The sequence below is a fragment of the Doryrhamphus excisus genome, chromosome 1 (assembly GCF_030265055.1).
Source record: "Doryrhamphus excisus isolate RoL2022-K1 chromosome 1, RoL_Dexc_1.0, whole genome shotgun sequence".
In the NCBI taxonomy this organism is placed as follows: Eukaryota; Metazoa; Chordata; class Actinopteri; order Syngnathiformes; family Syngnathidae; genus Doryrhamphus; species Doryrhamphus excisus.
The window spans coordinates 18,481,825-18,503,379 of record NC_080466.1 but is presented as its reverse complement, the minus strand read 5'-3'; the positions used below and the strand labels follow the sequence as shown (position 1 = coordinate 18,503,379).

Sequence of the window (21,555 nt, the reverse complement as noted above, 5' to 3'; positions counted from 1 at the left end):
AGATTGTTTTCTGGGGGGGGGGTGTTACGTTGAGTCGTACGTGACGCGCCGCCATGCGTCTTCCTGTTAAGGAGCAGGGGGGGTCCAGGGGAGGAGGTGAAGCCACCCCGGACGCTCAGGCTGCACGTAAAAAGTTGAAAACAAAGGATTTAGGTTTCCAGTCGGACAGGGTGCAAAATGGGCCAAAGTTCACTGAACTTCAAACATCTTCAGGAACGACACAAAGCAGAAGAGACACATGCGTTCACTGCAGCACATTCCCAGAAAGGTCTACATTGTTTTCAATGTTCTGACGCTCTCGTGTTCCGCACTGGTGTTTTTACAGTCTGCCAAGCGTATTAAATATTAGCGTGTGCGTGTGCTGCATTGCAAAAGGCGGAAATCCAGCTTACCCACTACCTTACTGTAGGGATAACAACAAGCTTTGTGAAACAAACTGATGCTTACAGACTCAATGGAAAACTACCAGTAAGAAGCCAGTCCATCGGAGTTGTTCCAGTTGACATGTCGTGAGTTTGTGTGGTACTCAAAATCTTTACTTTTACTGCATATAAACATAAATCTGCTATCAACGTCCTTGACTTAAAAAAATTGGTACTGGTATCACCAAAAAAATGTATCGATGTATATGGTAATGGTAATGGTTTTATTTAATTTCAACATGCATCAGATTACAATTGAGTGCATCCCATAGTCAGTTCACAGTTCCACATGTCCAAAAGGAGTAGGATGAAGCAAAGCTTATTAAATCCTACCCCTCCATCTGGTACTTTTACAATCAGTAACTGTTACATTTGTTCACTTCCTGCTTTCCTAATATAGTTAAAGTTTTTTTTTTTTAATTGTATTTTATTTTTACATTTTTGTCACGTACCGAAGTACGAGGTGATATGAGCATCCAATGACATAATGGGTACCATAGTAAGTGTCAATATAGTGATATATATAGCACATCATGACTGGTTCAAGACTCTTCATCCTTGTATTTAGCAAACATCAACTGCTTGTATTGTTTCTTGAATTGGCTCATCGTTGTGCATTGTTTGAGGTCCTTACTCAATCCATTCCATAGTTTGATTCCACATACTGAAATGCTATGGCTTTTTAACATAGTCCTAGCATATAAGTTTTTTAAATGTAGTTCTTCCCTGAGATCGTATGTCTCCTCTCTTGTAAAGAAGTATTGGATGACATTTTTAGGTAATTGGTTGTTTTTAGTTGTGTGTGATTGCCAAAAAAAACTTATTCCATATTCCTTATGCCATATTCCACATATATTGATATCTATTAAGAACACAGATGAAGGCAAGCATGCATTAACAACACAAGACAATGCTATATTGTATGCTAAGTGAAGAATGCACGCAAACAGAGGCAAAATTATGGTGTACATTTTCAACGTAAACCAAAAAACACGCTAACCGACGCGAACAGAGTGTATGGTTAAGGTCACCAAAGACTGTAAATTGTCTTCAAGTTTTACGACAAAAAGTCAATTAGGTTTGTTAAGGGATTCTTAACTAAAAATAAATGCAGGAATGCTGGATTTGCTTATTTGCCAAACTAGTAGGTGTTGGGAAATGACCATGCTTTCATTTCTACCGTATCACATTCTGACTAATGTGGTTTGTTTGTCCGAGAAAAGACATCTATGAAGGTGCTTTGTGGGATTTTTCGATTGTAAACCAACATGATTTGAATTTGTTGGTATTTTAAGCTGAAATTGACTGTATATTTGTTTATTTACAGTACAATTAACTAAGAATTGTGTAGTAAAAGTCGCCTTCATCTTTGTGCAGTCAGATGGTGCAGTCAGCGATGCCACCATGCCACCATCGCTGAGCCTCACACCATACCGCGACGTTCCTCACTCCCACCTCGTTCAGAATCGCTTCTAAGAAACGCACGGGTTACATCACGCAAGAGCCAGCCAGCCATGGCAACCACACACAAAAGCCAGCATGCATCAAGCCTCCGTGGCGATGCCGAGAGTGCAACAAGTTCACACGCTGCTGCTATGTTGGCTCACGCGGCCCGTGTCATATTTCAGGTGGAGGTGAGACCATGGTGGCATTTATTTGATAAAACTAGGAGATAAGAAATGTTAATGATGTTGGATTTTACTGTGAGTTTATGGAACTTAAATGGAGTAAGTTGAATCCAAGTTAGAGGTATTTCCTAGACTGAAGGGCAATGAAACATTATAATGATAAGAATAAAAAAACCCCACATATTGCATTGATGGGAGTTCCCCAGTATGCCATATAGTGTATGTGCAGACAGGCTAAGCTAACACATCCCTATGGAAAGTGAGAGCGAGCTGACAAGAAGGTGTGACGGCGAATATAAATATTAAGAAACGCACTCACGGAAAATTAGCGTGAATTTGCTAGGGATTTCAGACAAAGTAGCACATACTTAAAAGGAAACGACTACTATAAGAATAAGAATGGAAGCAAACACGCTTTAACCGCTTAAAAAAGGTCACACCTGAAATAAATGTTAACATTTTTCTACATGAAATTGTAAAGGTATAATAATCAAAACTCCTCTATCCATAAATCATCCATGTATTATTTTCTATGTTGCTTATTCTCACTAGTGTATGCTGGAGCCTATCCCAGCTGTCTTGGGGCGAGAGGCGGGGTACACCCCGGACTGGTCGCCAGTCAATTGGAGGGTGGAGACAAACAACCATTTTCATGGACAATTTAGAGTCGCCAATTAACCTAGCATGTTTTTGGAATGTGGGAGGAAACCGGAGTACCCGGAGAAAACCCACACATGCACACACGGGGAGAACATGCAAAATCCACACAGAGATGCCCAAGCCGAGAATCTAACCCGGGTCTTCCCGCCAACATGCTAACTTTCATAACCATGAACATTTTGGTCACAATTATTATCAGAAACGTTCATAACATTGCATCGATTTAAAACATATATTCATATAATATATATTGTAATAGTGAGTGTGAATGGTTGTTTGTCTATATGTGCCCTGTAATTGGCTGGCGACCAGTCCAGGGTGTACCCCACCTCTCGCCCGAAGACAGCTGGGATAGGCTCCAGCACCCCCGCGACCCTCGTGAGGATAAGCGGTAGAAAATGAATGAATATATTGTAATACATATTATATTGTATTATACTTGGTGGGCCCCGGGTCAAGACATTTGATAGTTATGTACACACTCCCATAAGTTAATTAAAAACATTAACTGAGGTAAGTAAGGTCTGCAGTTCTTTAGATGTTGATGTGGGGTCTTTTGTGACCTCTTGGGTGAGTTGTTGCTGTACTCTTGGGGTCATTTTGGTTAGCGAGCCACTTCTGGAAACTTCCCCACTGTTGCACAGTCCTTGCTAGTCTATTATGTTTATTTAAGTGATTTCTTGACTGAGAAATTGAACTCAGGATAGGATAAACCACAGCTAAGTTATGTTTTATAATGAAGTAACTCATGCCTACCAACCAAAACCATACATATAACTTGTCTTTCAATATTTGCCTAACAATAGGCTATAGTCAACCATGAAACAGCGACCATTTATTAAATCATTAATTCATTCATTTTCTGCCGCTTATCCTCACAAGGGTCCAGAGGGTGCTGGAACCTATCCCAGCTGTCTTCAGGGTGCTCCGGTTTCCAAAAATATATTTATAATACAATTTAAATGGACAAATAATAATGGGGCCGCGGGGTGCTGGAGCCTATCCCAGGCGGGGTACACCCTGGACTGGTGGCTAGCCAATCACAGGGCACATATGGACAAACAACCATTCACACTCACATTCATACATATGGACAATTTGGAGTCGCCAATTAACCTAGCATGTTTTTGGAATGTGGGAGGAAACCGGAGTACCCGGAGAAAACCCACGCATGCACGGGGAGAACATGCAAACTTTACACCCAGATGGTCAAGGGTGGAATTGAACTCGGGTCTCCTCGCTGTGAGGCCTGGACGCTAACTACTCAGTCGCTGTGCTGCCATTTAATCAATAATTTTTTGGAATAAAAAAAATTAAACATGGAAATGGATTATGTTTTTTTATTACTGTTCCATTGTATCTTATATGTATGTTGCTCTAGTGTAAGTCACTTAGCTATCAGATCCGCCTTAGACCACACCTCGACTTACATGACAGTCTAGGAACTGAACTCGTACGTAATCCGAGAACCACCTCTATACTATGCCTCTCTCCGCCTTAATAAACACCTCGCCCCTAATAGACACCTCATTCTCTCAGTAGCTGCTGCATGACAAAATATGGTAAACCATCAATCATTTGTGGCTGTTGGTAAATACCATCGCAGGCTGCTGACGCACATTACCAGGGTCCCCTGCTACACTGTACACCCCGCACCGAAAAATGATATGACAGGGAGAATGTGAGGGTCTACCAGAAGATTTACTGCAGTGCTGACTCTGTGACCAAAAGCTTGTTTTGTAACTTTTTGCGTATTTGAGAGGCAATCTGGTGCACCGGATTATAGACGTTCAGCCTAGGATCAATAAAATAATAAGGAATAAATACAACATTATGTTAACTACGGCTTGTTTTATAGTCAAGTGAGGTAATACTGGTGAGAGAGCACCGCTAACAACTTCACGTAATTTTTATGTAACACTAACATATCGGGTGCTGACATGCTACTAAAATGTGATTTAAAGTGGCGGTACAGGTCAGCATAGTAGAGGACATGTCACCTCTCAATTTACAGCTTGAGCATCACACATTCCTGTATTGCTTTGCTCCAATTCCTTTACTCTAGATTTTTTTCGTAGCAACAAGCAGCTGGATCAGGGTGAGTCACCTGGCAGGCCATGGACCAAATGCGGGACGGGAACGATGTCAGAATAGGTTCAAAAATGCGATCACGTCGCTAAAGACAGCATAGCATTCATGCTGTATAGTAGAGCAATGGTTTTCAACTGCTTTGACTGTTGGACCCACCATTACCCCTCAATGACCAGTGGTGACCCAAATAGCGGACATTTATCTACTTTTATTTATGAATTTATCACATTTATTCATTTTCTACTGCTTATCCTGGCGAGGATCGCAGGGGTGCTGGAGCCTATTCCAGCTGTGTTCGAGCAGCTGGGTACACCCTGGACTGGTGGCCAGCCAATCACAGGGCACATATAGACAAACAACCATTCACACTCACATTCATACCTATGGACAATTTGGAGTCGCTAATTAACCTAGCATGTTTTTGGAATGTGGGAGGAAACCGGAGTACCCGGAGAAAACCCACGCATGCACAGAGAGAACATGCCAACTCCACACAGAGATGGCTGAGGGTGGAATCGAACTTGGGTCTCCTAGCTGTGAGGTTTGCATGCTAACCACTCATCCGCCGTGCAGCCCAGAAGTAAACAAGTGAACACAATTTACGATCTGGTTATTCATTCATTAATTTTCTACCGCTTATCCTCACGAGGGTCCCGGGGGTGCTGGAGCCTATCCCAGCTGTCTTCGGGCGAGAGGCGGGGTACACCCTGGACTGGTGGCCAGCCAATCACAGGGCACATATAGACAAACAACCATTCACACTCACATTCATACCTATGGACAATTTGGAGTCGCCAATTAACCTAGCATGTTTTTGGAATGTGGGAGGAAACCGGAGTACCCGGAGAAAACCCACGTATGCACAGGGAGAACATGCAAACTCCACACAGAGATGGCCCAGGGTGGAATCGAACTCGGGTCTCCTAGCAGTGTGGCCTGCGCACTAACCACTTGATCACCGTGTAGCAAAATTTCTCACATATCTTATATTTAACCGCCAGCTGTCAGCTGGGATAGGCTCCATCATACCCCCGTGACCCTAGTGAGGATAAGCGGCATAGAAAATGGATGCATCTCATATATAAAAAAGGGACTGACCCTCTTCTCCAGCAGATATCTGCAGCTGCACTTGATTTCCATCCACTTCCACTCAAGCAAAATAAAAACAAAGTCAACTCATAAACATGGCACGCACCTTGCATCCAAATAGCACAGATAAAATGCAAGTTTTTGGGTCACAACCAACATTTGGGAATCAGTGATATAGAGGATCTTTGTTACTAGCACATACTTTGACTAGTGTTTGTGCAGGAGGTCCTTCAAACGGCAGTCCTGTCATAGATAGAATCTTTGACATTGCAGTACAGTAAAGTCTCGTTATATCGATATTCTCGGGAGTCGGAAAAAATATCGATATATCCGATCCTGCGCCGAACTGCGTTAAAAGTGGGCGATAAATGGGGGATCTTTGATATGGCATGTAATTTTCTCCTTGAGTTCATGGATTGCGTATCTAGCATGCTTTTGTACTGTAGTGAAGTGAAAAATGAACTTATGCATTAAATAAAAACGTCTTTACACTTTTTTAATGACTATTTCTTTTCTAAAATTCAACCAATGCAAAATCCTCACGCTTCAGCAGACAAAACCATAAACATTGTTGCAAAAAATGATTGCATTCATATACATAACACAATTCGGTTAAAGTCAGATGGGTCACATTTTTTTTCAACATTTATTATTTTCATAACGCACTCTTGCAATAGTGACTCTGAGTAAATATTCAATAATGCACTCGACATTGTTCTATAACACACGAGAGAAACCACGAACGCCAGCATGTACATATGAAGCAGCTTTAAGCTGCTTTTGTATCGATATAAGCAGACCAAATTGGCTGGCGGGAGATGAAAAGGGCATCGTAGTAACCCGATTATCGTAATAACCGGGTATCGTACTAACCGGAACTAATTATATCATAAAAGACTAGAAATTTGCCGGGAAATGAAAATAGTATCGTAATAAGCAGTACTATCGATATAACCGATATCGATATAACGAGACTTTACTGTACAAGCTTAAACCTTAAACTGTAGTACTCCTATCATACATAAGAGTCGTGATTCTCAACTGGTGGACTTTTGGAGCCATCGGTGTGTCACGGCCGAGAAAATTGTGTTATGACCCCATGTCCCTGAATGCACCTTGCGCCTGTGCTATTTGCTGGCTATTCCACCACGAGGAGTGTGACATGTTTATGGGCAACTTGGCCAAGCTTGAGCAGGAAGTTAACATGCCGTCCATCTGACACACAGCTTGAGCATCTTTGCATTTGCTGGAGAGGAGCACGCTGTATAAAGATAAAAGCGTACCAGCGTCTCACCACTCTCAGCGTACTTTGTGTTACGCAGGGGAAATTCCACCCACAATGAAGACTTGCAGGTATCATTTCATTCCAAGTTAGATCTATTGACCCTGGCAGAGGGGTGATCTACCTGTTCAGAACCTGTTGACTTAATCAGAAAAGAGTTCCATTTTGAGTTTCTTGAAGATGTTTCACCTCTCATCTTAGTCCAATTCCCGTCCTAGTTCAAACCGTTTGTATGTATTGTTCCTGAGCAGGAAGAGGCCTTGATATTATGCTTTCAACATGTTAGAAAGTTAGCACCATCTAAGCAGAGGCGTAATTGTAGCAAACATGCCCTTTAAATATACAGTATGATATTTAAGAAGTTCAACTTTTAGCAATTCGGTTCGCTGCGTGTCATTGAGAGGCGATGGTGGGTTCCGATATAGAGGATCTATGACTACGCCTTAGGTCCTTAGAAACAGCAAAGCACTCCTGTCATACCGAGCAGTGATTCTCAATTGGTGGGTCGTGACCCTCGGTTGCAGCAGGTCAAGGGTCTTTGCGTGAGCAAAAAAAAAAAAAATGTAATGACCTGATGTCTGTGAATGCACCTGGCATGTCAAGCTTGAGTAGGTCACGCTGGAGAAGAGGAAGCAAAGAGAAAGAGCGTTGCAGCTCATGCTGTGTTGCCATTCACAGGTGATGCTGGGTCAATATCTGACCCAGTTTGTTGTGCGACTTAGCTAGGGTCAAAAATCAGACATGTTTGTTGTCAGCACCGTGCTGAGCTCAATGTTCAATGAGTCTCTAATGATTTTGAATGATTGAAGAAGGATGCTGCAGGGGTCAAAGTTTCCTGCCCAGGTTTTTAATGATGTCACCACATGGCGGACACTTAATGTGTGTTGCACAACAGGGTGTGTTCTCCATATGTGCTCAACACCTGTGCCTCTCATTTCACCCAGTAGACATGGTAATTCCCGCTCCAAGCTGCTGAGGAGGCGGTCCGAACAACAGACACCCAGCTGCAGTCCTGCTATTCCAGGAGGCCCCAAGGACACTTGACACCCAGCCTGCCCAGTTTCAGATGCTTATAATAGGCTTGTGTGCATGCCAAAGGCTCAATGCCATGAGGCGTCGGGATTTTAGATCCTTGATTGCTGTCAGACACGCACCTTTTGCCCCCTCCAGTCAGCCTGGGATATATAACTTCCACAAATCGTGGTGCTAATGTCCAGATACATTGATATATTGTTGATTAATTGTTCATTGTATCTTGAAGCAACAAATGCTAAATTGAGCACAATACTTACGGTTGTGTTAGACTTTGCGGTCTCAAGTTCTGGTTTAGGTCGCAAAGAATCGGTAATAAGATGTGAGCGATGGTAAATTCAGATTTTTTGACATGAAGTTGTATGACATCCTCATCAGCAGTGTAGTCTATCAATGGTGACTTACAACGCACTTGGACCAGTCAGTCCAGTTCTGGTCGGATTTCGGTAATGAGAAAAGTAGTTTTGTTTGTTTCTTTCGGGCTTTTTCCTGATTACGGAGTCGTCACAGTGGATCTTTTCTTTTTTTTTGGTTACTTATTACCATTGCTCTTTACTTAAGTAAGCCAACAAAAAAACAGAACTTCTCATCACCTGGAACAATTGGGGGGTAAGTCATCGGTGATGGACTACAGTGGTCAAAAAATCAGAACCATCCCTTTAACTATATACTACATCACGCTATGGCACAGTTCCGCAGGAACTGTGATTACATTAATTACATTGTTTACATTATTCTGGAAACAGGAGTTCAGAACCTTCAACAACTCCCCCCAAGCAGAGTTATTCAACACTAACCAGCACAGACTCAGGAGTTCAGAGGACTCAACAAATGTTCCAGCAGATTGCTCTGATCAATACCTGCCAACACTAACTAGCATGGAAACAGGAGTTCAGAACAATCCACAACTATCCGAAACAACATTATTCTACAGTAGAATAAATTTTGACCAAAAAAGTATTCAAAAACAATGCTAAAAAACGGATTAATAATTATTTTGTAATTACCCTCGTGTGGTTAAGCAGTACAGAAAATGATGATGGATGACCAAACGCCACCATTTTCATTACTAGAAAGTCAACAACTTTCAAACAAATGTGTATTATTATATATTATTTGTTTTTAAAACAGGTCCTCTTAGGTTTTATTTTCATTTTGAGTTGCATTGTGGGTCAGACCAGTTGAGCGCCTGCATATAGTAGTCCTGATAATCCAGTATGAATGTAATAATGTACTTTTTTTCCTACTGAGAACATGATGTAAAACACGCAATTTCACAGCATAATGCTATACCATTTGGCCCACCTTCCGAGAGGTTCCCTGCCAACGGAGAAGGGCCTGACTTCCAAGTCGCCGTGGCAACAGGCAGGCATCGGGGTGTCTCTCTGAGGCGGGGCAGCCTTCTCCATGACCTCTGATGCCGGAGGCAACACCGTGTGTACGGGCAGAGGCCTTACACCCCGAGGCGGCAGGCCCGCCGGGGAGGTGGGCTGGGGGGAGACGCAGTTACTTGTCGTCGCTTTCCTCACCTGTTGGGACAGAAATGCGATGAAAAGAAATGCGAGACGGCGAGTACACTGTTGACATTTGTGCACCCGTCCAGCTGATACCGTGCAATGCAACCTTTGCTCAGGATGCAATAAAACATGCATTCACAAGCGGCAGGCGACCATGCAATAAAAGGCGGCCAAAATGTTGAAACGCTAAAAGGCGACACCGTGTTTGTCTTACCATGCCGACCTGGAGCGGGTAGAGATGGCGCGTCCCACCCACCGTGTTGTAGGCGAAGAAGCGTAATCTCACCACGAGCACTTTGCGACCCTTCTGCATTGTCAGCCGGGGACAAGAGCAAGTGGGTGCCAAACTGATGGAGGCGCGAATCAAATGATCCTGATGTCACGAGTATTGACGGAAGTGTAAATGCTCACTGCTTTTGAGTTAAAAGGCTGCTTTCTTTCCTTTTAAGCCAATTATCAGTTGGACATTTCCATTTCAGGCGATCGCTAAATGGCTTGTTCTCAAAAGTAATCGACGCTGCATCCATTTAGGCTGTTTTAGCTGCCCATGGAGCTAATGGGCCAATCTCGCCAATAATTGGCACTGCTGATTTTTCAAGCTTGACCTGATTTGAATCCTCCCGGGTTTAAGTATTGAGTTGCTCTTTCAAAAGGAAACAAATGAGAAAATCCGCTTATTTTCCTGGTTTACGGTGCTTATGTTCTATTTTCTTCAGCGTGACAAAAAAAACATGATGGCCTTGAACACAACCCGCTACAATTTATTGCTAATAATTTTAAATACGTCCCAGGTACTAAGCGACTGGAATTTTGAGGCTAATTTTAGAACCTCCTCAAGAATCGTAAAGGTAAATTCTTAAAATTTTTCACCTTATCTCGAAATTATGATCAGGTGTGTATATCCTTTCTTCATTCATTCATTTTCTATCGCTTTTCCTCACGAGGGTCAAGGGGGTGCTGGAGCCTATCCCAGCTGTCTTCGGGCGAGAAGCGGGGTACACCCTGGACTGGTCGCCAGCCAATCACAGGGCACATATAGACAAACAACCATTCACACTCACATTCATACCTATGGACAATTTGGAGTCGCCAATTAACCTAGCATGTTTTTGGAATGTGGGAGGAAACCGGAGTACCCGGAGAAAACCCACGCATGCACGGGGAGAACATGCAAACTCCACACAGAGATGGCCGAGGGTGGAATTGAACCCTGGTCTCCTAGCTGTGAGGTCTGCGCGCTAACCACACGACCGCCGTGTCGCCCACTCGCGCGTGGGCGTAGGTGGGAGGAGGGCGGCAGACGCCGGCCCTGCCCGGGCTGGGACCGGGCTGCCGTGAAGGGCGACGGTACGGCTGAGGGTGTTGCGGGCCATCACCCGCACCAGCGACTGGTGGGGGCTGCGCCTTGTCCCTCGCCTCCCGTCACGGCTATATCCTTTCTTAACTAACTAAATCTACATTAAAGCTCTGGCCAATGCTTAATTAGTCGCTCAGTCCAGGAGGTGGGCTGCACGGCGGTCGTGTGGTTAGCGCGCAGACCTCACAGCTAGGAGACCCGAGTTCAATTCCACCCTCTGCCATCTCTGTGTGGAGTTTGCATGTTCTCCTTGTGCATGCGTGGGTTTTCTCCGGGTACTCCGGTTTAATCCCACATTCCAAAAACATGCTAGGTTAATTGGCGACTCCAAATTGTCCATAGGTATGAATGTGAGTGTGAATGGTTGTTTGTCTATATGTGCCCTGTGATTGGCTGGCGACCAGTCCAGGGTGTACCCCGCTTCTCACCCGAAGACAGCTGGGATAGGCTCCAGCACCCCCTGCAACCCTTGTGAGGATAAGCGGTAGAAAATGAATGAATGAATGAGTTTAGGAGGTGCCACTCCTAAGAATATGTCATTGTCAACCAATTTTTTCCATAAATGTGCTTGTCAGTGCTCTCAAAGAGTGTACACCCAAAAGTTCTATTGTGTTCTAGCTGTATGACAAATATCCGAGTCCACCTGACTTGGCACCACCACAAAAAACAATAGCACAGGCATCACATGGCACGGTTCCACAACGGTTGTTCAAGGAAACAGCAGTTCCTTATATGGACTGTATGTCAACTTGATGACAACTCAAGGTGTGGTTCAGTCTCGTGAGTGGATTTGATATCACTAATCTCATTTTTTTTTATTACCTTAAAAGACCTTTCAGGCATGTTTGGCCTTGAGTGTGAGACAGATTTATGGGGTAGCAATAAGTTAATGAGTATTGTGATTGAATAGAATGTTGTGATATCGTGACCGTATGTTGAATCATGGCGGGATTTTACAAGAGGAATTTCTGGGATTCATTTGCAGCTTTCACCAGTAGGCATACCAGTTTAAGCACTTTCCACATGGTCTTTAAAATATTAAGGATTGTTGTGTTTACCCAAATAGGTATTCATTTCCAAAGGTCCTATCCTAAGTTCACCATCAATACATAAATAGTAAAGTAATTTGGTTTCTTCTGTTTACTGATTTCTAGTTCAAGATGGTTGAGGGAGCAAGTGACAAAGGTTGAGTACCTTCTTTGGTAGTCAAATAACAGACTCAGCAATATTAATCAAGGTATAAAGGTACACCACCTAGGTATAAAGTCAAATGACTGTTGAACGAGGTACAGTTTTAATCGGCTAACAAATAAAGTCAACTAAATAAATTATGCGCACTCTATAATGCTACACATACAAATGGTTTTGTCCCATTACTTACACAACATATATATATATATATATATATATATATATAGTATTATACATATGTATATACTGATCAATTATTTACAGCTAGCTTATATATATATATATATATATATATACTGATCAATTATTTACAGCTAGCTTATATATATATATATATATATATATATATATATATATATATATATTTATATATATATGTAGACAGAGGTTAATTTCTTTTTACGCTTGCACAACAGTTAAGATTGTCATAATGACTATAAACATTCATTGTACAGTTAATTAAGGTTTTTCCTAATGCTTCATTTCAAGTGCTGGCAACAGTCGCGGCTTTCTGCTCCTGTTAATCATGTGACCATTGGATTATGTCTGAGAGATGGTTTATTATCCCTGAGATAAGACGACACGTGATGGCGGCAAACCCTTAGAATGACAAGTGAGTTTTATGTACATTACCTTCCTTTTCCTGGGTCGTGTACTCGTGGTTAGGTTTTGTGATTCTGCCTTTGTGAAAACCTTGAGGGGGAAAAAAAAGGTGGGGGGGCGGGGTGATGGGATGAAAATGTACAAGAAGCATAAGTGCATTTAATAAGATATTGAATTCAATTCAATTGAAATGTTTGCATACTGTGTGTCGGCGTGAGAACAACCTTCCCCAGCACAGTCAGCAGATAACATCGGTAAAGCTTGCAGAAAGCCACACACACACACACACACACACAAATGGCTTTCTAAGCTTTGGAGAGAAAAAACTAAACAAAACAGGTTTTTCTACACAGACCTGCGTCACGCTAATCACGCCGCACGCGTCACATGCTTGGTGTTAAAACAAAGAAAAAGGCAGAATTTGAAGGGCGCACGCACCCGGTAATGTCCAGAGCGTGTACCACGACAAAAAATGACTGATGTAGTGGAACCTTGGTTAGCATCATTCATTTGTTCCAGAAGGTCTGACTCTAACCAAACTGGATAAATACTTGCCATATGAAATGATGTAAATTAAAAATCCTAAAATGTTAACACAAAACATCACGTGTGCTGCTGTCGTGGTGGAGACAGCCTTGCCAGACGTGTTGGCGTTTTTGAGTATGTGTGCATATTTGTAGGCAAGGTGATCTCATTCGGACTAAGGGGCTTCCTAAAAGGTCAAAGTGTTGTCACGTGGCTGTCACACCGTAAAAAAAAAAAATACAAACTATTCTATTGATACGTATCAGTCCCGGCAGTATCTAAAGCTCCCTTTTCATGCATGGTGTGATATTAGATGTGTTTGATGACGCTAAAAACAGCAACAGATCCACTCCTGGGCGACCACATGAGAGGTCAAGCACCCCTCCCCCATCAAAGATGACAGCCAAAGTCACGTTTCAAGGCGCTGCCATCAATCACCAATCGAGACTTTGTTGTGAAGGATGTCTTTCCTAAAGTGGAAATTCACGTGAGGTTTTGCAAATTCCACAAGTTCCTTGTGCAGCAACTGCAATAAAGTTTTTTGTTTTTTTTTTTTAAATCGCTAACCTACTGTAGAATGACTAACCTAAACTGCATCCTTTTTTCAACAAAAAAGTAGCACTCAAGTGTGTACAAAATTATGTGGTGATTCTGCTTAACACCCTAACTTTGGGGTGGGTGTTTTGTAATGCAGGTCTATGGTTATTGTCACACTTTTCTTCTTGGCTGTCCTTTAAGAAATGCAGAAAAACTCAAGGATATTGCCACATTTTCTACATGAAAGATGCTAAAACCAATCCACTGTAGGTGGGTATACACATATATTAGAAGCTACAGCAGGGATTCCAAAATTTCCAACTCGGGGCCCACTTGAAAATCTAAAAAATGTCTGCGGCCCACCTTTGTCCTATAAACAGTACATAGACCAAATGCTGCATTCTAAGAGTACTTAACTTAATAATAATAATAATAATAATAATAAGTTTCAGGATTAAAACTAAACCAGGGGGATAAAGGACGCCCAAACTTTTAATCAAATTAATTCTCATCCTTTTCATAACTGCATCCATGCTACGTTCTAATCATAAACTGTATAAGGTTCCTGAAATATTGTGACAGGTCAATAACGCTCAATAAATTATTACTTAGGTCTATAAATATTTGTTTTTAATAATGCAATAAATATTTTACAAAAAAATAATATTTACAAAAATGTATCATATTTTTGGCTGCACAGCGGGGAGTGATAAGGGCGCAGACCTCACAGCTAGGAGACCTGGGTTCAATTCCACCCTCGGCCAGACGGGCGTGGGTTTTCTCCAGGGATTACGGTTTCCTCCCACATTCCAAAAACATGCTAGGTTAATTGGCGACTCCAAATTGTCCATAGGTATGAATGTGAGTGTGAATGGTTGTTTGTCTATATGTGCCCTGTGATTGGCTGGCCAGCAGTCCAGGGTGTACCCTGCCTCTCGCCCGAAGATAGCTGGGATAGGCTCCAGCACCCCACACGACCCTCGTGAGGATAAGCTGTAGAAAATGAATGAATTATTATTATTATTATAAAGATTCAGGATTGAAATGAAAGCAAGAGGATAATGGAAGCCCAAACTTTTAGTCTAATTAATTCTCATACCTTTCATAACATGATGACCAGAGAGCTACGTTCCAATCATATGCCATTGAAAAGGTTCCTAAAATATATTCCTAAAATATTGTGACAGGTGAATAACGCTCAATAGGTTATTACTTGGGCCTATAAATATTTGTTTTTAATCGTGCAATAAATATTTTACAATTTTAAAAATAATATTTGCAAAAATGAATCATATTTTTAATGACCTCTCATGGCCCACCTGCAGTAAAACCACAGCCCACCAGGGGGCCGCGGTCCACACTTTGGGAATCGCTGAGCTACAGTATAGCAGCATTGTGTTACAGGTTATATACACTTTAAACACCCCTGATTTAGACTAAGGACTCCTGACGTTTGTTTGACGTCATGGATGACAAAGTCCTGTTTTTTTTGTGTGTTTTTTTTAGACTTTAGAGACCCATTTTCCCCGAGAAAAGTCCATCAGAGTTACAAATGTGAGCTCTGGGTTCTTCAAGATGAGCAGCGTAGAAAATGAATGTTGTGTTCTGTTTGGTACTATCGACCAAACATGCTGATCAATACGAAATAAAAAACATGGCGCATGGAGACGGACACAAATCATTCAAGTGGAAACGAGGGGCCACCTGTGACAACGTTTACTGCCGGCGTGATCAATACGTGGTACATCCATTTTAGCCGCAAGTTATATAATCGGCTCTCCATTCGCTTCCGCCCTGCTGGGCAAATAGGCAGGAGAGTGACGTCACAGGTCAGAGAGCTGGAGGAGCATCATTTCAACATACTCCATGTTTAAAAAATATAAAAAATAATAATAAACATACACACCTTGACCAGGATGACATCTGCCAATTCCTCCGTTTCTTCTTCTTTTTTTTTCTCTGTCTCAAACACGCTGCTGTAGTTCTGGATGAGCCGCACCAGAATCTTGTTGCAGATATTCTGGTCGTTCACGGCCTCGAACCCTGCAGCCACGCTGAAAAGCACACTTTTATTAAAAGACTTTTCTTTGGAAAATTTACTATAGATCAGAGCAACCTGACGGTGCATGTAATTATGTAACCCTAATCGCAGATGTAAAGAGAACAGTATGAACGGAATGAAAGATTATCCTATACAGTTTATTAGTGGAGCATGTAGTAGCCGGAGTAGGATTCTAATAAATAGGCCAGCGAGGACACATGAAACCGCACACTTGATCATTTATTTATATGGCATGGACCCACCTAGGTGAGGTCACACTGGTATTGTGTATCATCCTGGTTGTTATTGCAACTTTAACATAACATAACATAACTCCACATTATGTCATTTTTGTGCATTATTATGGTTGGTTACCTCAAATGGAGACTCAGCAGTGTTAATGTTATACAAAGTAATAATATTTTATAACTACAGTATTATTTTGATCACTGTTGAAAAAATATTTTATTATTAAAAATATATATATTGTATCACAGGCGGCACGGTGGATGAGTGGTTAGCGCGCAGACCTCACAGCTAGGAAAACCAGTGTTCAATTCCACCCTCGGCCACCTCTGTGTGGAGTTTGCATGTTCTCCCCGTGCATGCGTGGGTTTTCTCCAGGTACTCCGGTTTCCTCCCACATTCCAAAAACATGCTAGGTTAATTGGCGACTCCAAATTGTCCATAGGTATGAATGTGAGTGTGAATGGTTGTTTGTCTATATGTGCCCTGTGATTGGCTGGCCACCAGTCCAGGGTGTACCCCGCCTCTCGCCGAAGACAGCTGGGATAGGCTCCAGCACCCCTGCGACCCTTGTGAAGATAAGCGGTAGAAAATAAATGAATGAATGAGTTCTCCTCCTATTTTGTGTGGAAGTGGTAACTTTTTGGCTTCTTATTTTGTCTTTCACCACCCTCGGCCATCTCTGTGTGGACTTTGCATGTTCTCCCCGTGCATGCGTGGGTTTTCTCCGGGTACTCCGGTTTCCTCCCACATTCCAAAAACATGCTAGGTTAATTGGCGACTCCAAATTGTCCATAGGTATGAATGTGAGTGTGAATGGTTGTTTGTCTATATGTGCCCTGTGATTGGCTGGCCACCAGTCCAGAGTGTACCCCGCCTCTCGCCTAAAGACAGCTGGGATAGGCTCCAGCACCCCCTGCGACCATCGTGAGGAAAAGCGGTAGAAAATGAATGAATGAATGAATTTTGTATAGAACAATTTTTCACATAAATACCAAATTTTAAATATACATATGATGTATACTGACACTAGGTGTAATTTATTAAATTAAATTATTATAGGAATGTATTATTTCAATGTTTAAAAAAAAATCCCACATTATTTTTCAAGTATTTTATGTATTTGTGTATAAATGGTCAGAAGCCATTATGTGTTTCATCTGGACCCCATACAGTGGATCTGGATTCAACTTCACATCAATTTAGCTGTTAAGATCCAAGATGGTAACTCTAGTACTTGCATGTGACCGCTGTTTAAGCCTTGCCCGACACTGACACTCACTGGAAGATGCTGGGTCCAAACACAGTTGCTAGGTTGTGTGCGGTCATGCGGTTCTCCCCGTGGTTGCTCTCCACCAGAGTGAGGAAGTGACACAGATAACGCAGCAAGCTGTGGTGGACGTCTGGTAGCTGCTTCAGCAGGTCCCTGAGATCTGTGGAGGAGCCGTCATCGCCACACTCTACGAACACACACACGGGTCACGGGAGAGGTCAAAGGCAAGGTACACCAGTTAATCTATCAGGGGGTCTCAGGCAGTGACTCGGGGTATCCCATTGACGCTGTCTAGGTCACTGGATGGTTGCGGTATGAGCCTTTGGGGTTGGACTCTCACACCCAGACCCCAGTTTAGTCAAGAGCGGATCATCGGATACTTGATGCTTATAAAGATTGGGCACTTATAGTCGTTAATGATTCAAAGCTTACCAGTAAGCTTCATGGGCCCTGAGTGTTTTTTTACAGTGTTGGGACCTGCAGACCCCATGTGGAGATCCTGCACCCAAAGCGAGGAGGTCCATTGGTAGCCATAGTGTGAAGGTCCCAGACCTCCTCTACAAATCTAGCATGGGGGTCCATGGACCTCACTGTGCCTCAACATGAAGCCCCTTTGCAATTCAGCAGTGCTGGTTCAAGGGCCCCTGTGCACCCAAAGTGTGGAGGACCCTTGACCTCTGTACACATTAAATATGGAGGGTCCAAAGTTTGGAAGTCACTTTATACCTGAAAGGTGGTGGTCTGTGGGGTCTTCCAGACATCAAGTGTGGAAATTCAAGGTTTCCACTGCATTCAAAATGTGGAGGTCTTTGAGTCACTGAATGTGCGGCCCCTGTGCTCCCATAATGTAGCTGCAGGGCCCCTCTTACAGTGAAGAAAATAAGTATTTGAACACCCTGCTATTTTGCTATTTCTCCCACTTAGAAATCATGGAGGGGTCTGAAATTTTCATCGTAGGTGCATGTCCACTGTGAGAGAGATAAACTAAAAAGAAAAATCCAGAAATCACAATGCATGATTTTTTAACAATTTATTTGTGTGATACAGCTGCAAATAAGTATTTGAACACCTGTGTATCATCTAGAATTCTGACCCTGAAAGACCTGTTAGTCTGCCCATTAGAAGTCCACCTGCACTCCATGTATCATCCTGAATCAGATGCACCTGTTTGAGGTCGTTAGCTGCATAAAGACACCTGTCCACCCCATACAATCAGTAAGACTTTAACTTGTAACATGGCGAAGACCAAAGAGCTGTCCAAAGACACCAGAGACAAAATTGTACACCTCCACAAGGCTGGAAAGGGCTACGGAGCAATTACCAAGCAGCTTGGTGAAAAAAGGTCCACTGTTGGAGCTATCATTAGAAAATGGAAGAAGCTAAACATGACGGTCAATCTCAATCGGAGTGGAGCCCCATGCAAGATATCACCTCGTGGGGTCTCAATGATTCTAAGAAAGGTGAGGAATCAGCCCAGAACTACACGACAGGACTTGGTCAATGACCTGAAAAGAGCTGGGACCACCGTTTCCAAGGTTACTGTAGGTAATACACTAAGACGTCATGATGTGAAATCATGCATGGCACGAAAGGTTCCCCTGCTTAAACCAGCACATGTCAAGGCCCGTCTTAAGTTTGCATATGACCATTTGGATGATACAGAGGAGTCATGGGAGAAAGTTTTATGGTCAGATGAGACCAAAATAGAACTTTTTGGTCATAATTCCAATAAGCGTGTTTGGAGGAAGAAGAATGAAGAGTACAATCCGAAGAACACCATCCCTACTGTGAAGCATGGGGGTGGTAGCATCATGCTTTGGGGGTGTTTTTCTGCACATGGGACAGGACGAGTGCACTGCATTAAAGAGAGGATGACTGGGGCCGTGTATTGTGAGATTTTGGGGAACAACCTCCTTCCCTCTGTCAGAGCATTGAAGATGGGTCGTGGCTGGGTCTTCCAACACGACAACGACCCGAAGCACACAGCCAGGAAAACCAAGGAGTGGCTCCGTAAGAAGCATATCAAGGTTCTAGCATGGCCCAGCCAGTCTCCAGACCTGAACCCAATCGAAAATCTTTGGAGGGAGCTCAAACTCCGTGTTTCTCAGCGACAGCCCAGAAACCTGACTGATCTAGAGAAGATCTGTGTGGAGGAGTGGGCCAAGATCCCTCCTGCAGTGTGTGCAAACCTGGTGAAAAACTACAGGAAACGTTTGACCTCTGTAATAGCAAACAAAGGCTACTGTACCAAATATTAACATTCATTTTCTCAGGTGTTCAAATACTTATTAGCAGCTGTATCACACAAATAAATTGTTAAAAAATCATGCATTGTGATTTCTGGATTTTTCTTTTTAGTTTATCTCTCTCACAGTGGACATGCACCTACGATGAAAATTTCAGACCCCTCCATGATTTCTAAGTGGGAGAAATAGCAAAATAGCAGGGTGTTCAAATACTTATTTTCTTCACTGTATATGAGGCGCAGCAGACTACATAGAATGAGCTGACTACCATCCCTCCAGGGCCCCAAGACACAAATATACTGTATAATCTCCTTTAGTTTCAAGTGTATACATCATTTTGATATTAAATTATGCTAATTTTTCCAGTATTCATTAGAAACCTTTAAAAGTCCTTAAGAATGAGGTGGGATGGAACCTCATAAAAACATTCCTAAAAACCTACGTGCAGTTTCAGTTTCCTGGTCTGTCTCTGGCTGGCACGGACGGCTCCTTCCTTCCTGCGGTATGCCAGTATTTATGCTGCAAAGAGCCTACAAATATGTTGATACTATTACTAGGGGAGAACATAATGGGGTCAGAGTTGGATAAACACATATAGCTACTAATCACCGCACGCTCAATGACGCACGTTTAGTCAGCATGTGCGTCTGCGTGTATTAAAATTGGGAGTTTGTTACCTCCATTCGGAAAAACGGCTTAATTGATTAGACTGATGCCGATGCTTTGGTGTGCTACAACGGAAGTTATGTGGTCATAAGCATAAAATTGTGCATATATGTACGTACCTTGGTAGTGAAGTATCAGCTCCTTTTGGACAGCAGAGTCCACCAGGGCCTGAGGCAGGTCCCTTAAGTACTTTTTGAGCAAGCTGGTCACAGTGCACGTGTCCGAATCACTCATGTCCACATCTTCGTCGCTCTCCAGACGCTGTCTCAAGGCCTCCACTGCACGGACGTTGCCGTTCACCCTGAACAAACCCTCCTGCTGCAAAGCTGTAATAAAAACAATGTGACAACTTTATTAAGATTTGGAGCCAAATTTGATGACATTGAAAATAATGGGCTGCACAGGGGTCAGGTGGTTAGCGCGCAGGCCTCACAGCTCGGAGACCGGGGTTCAATTCCACCCTCGGCCATCTCTGTGTGGAGTTTGCATGTTCTCCCCGTGCATGCGTGGGTTTTCTCCGGGTACTCCGGTTTCCTCCCACATTCCAAAAACATGCTAGGTTAATTAGCGACTCCAAATTGTCCATAGGTATGAATGTGAGTGTGAATGGTTGTTTGTCTATATGTGCCCTGTGATTGGCTGGCCACCAGTCCAGGGTGTACCCCGCCTCTCGTCCGTAGACAGCTGGGATAGGCTCCAGCACCCCCGCAGCCCTCGTGAGGATAAGCGGTAGAAAATGAATGAATGAAAATAATCAGCCTAAAATTGTATTATATTTATTAAAATGAATTGAATTCAGTGTCAACTTAATTATAGTAGATATCTCTCAATGGTGATTAATATTTTTTATTTTGAAAAATGTTTTTGAATTAAAAAAAATATTGCTTGTATGATTTAATACTGTACATGCAAATACATTTATTCAAGATGCCTTTACTTTTACTGCCATCAAGCGGTCTGACTCAAGAACTGCAGCCACCCATGTAATTGAAACAATGTAAATCTTTTGGTACCCAATAAAATACTTGAAAATGTGAAACTTTTGACAGCAGAAGATTATTGTAGTACATTACAAAAAAATTTTGTAACATTTATCCTCATTAGGGTCGCAGGAGTATGCTGGAGCCTATCCCAGCTGACTTTCAGCGA

At 42.6% G+C, this 21,555-nt stretch overlaps 1 protein-coding gene across 3 annotated transcripts in view; it reads right to left on the bottom strand.

The window, feature by feature from the left end:
- The window catches only part of fam13a (family with sequence similarity 13 member A), a 56,094-nt gene that overhangs the window by 30,142 nt on the left and 4,397 nt on the right, over positions 1–21,555 (bottom strand). For 2 of the 3 annotated variants that reach the window (XM_058080746.1, XM_058080756.1), the window contains exons 3-7: positions 20,526–20,732; positions 17,504–17,681; positions 15,841–15,988; positions 12,903–12,962; positions 9,510–9,733 (exon numbers count right to left, since the gene is read on the bottom strand). In XM_058080746.1, the coding sequence (XP_057936729.1) occupies positions 9,510–9,733; positions 12,903–12,962; positions 15,841–15,988; positions 17,504–17,681; positions 20,526–20,732 (817 nt within the window). Of the gene's footprint in view, positions 1–9,509; positions 9,734–12,902; positions 12,963–15,840; positions 15,989–17,503; positions 17,682–20,182; positions 20,248–20,525; positions 20,733–21,555 lie in introns of those variants that run through there. The other variant, XM_058080765.1, reaches the window with a different exon arrangement.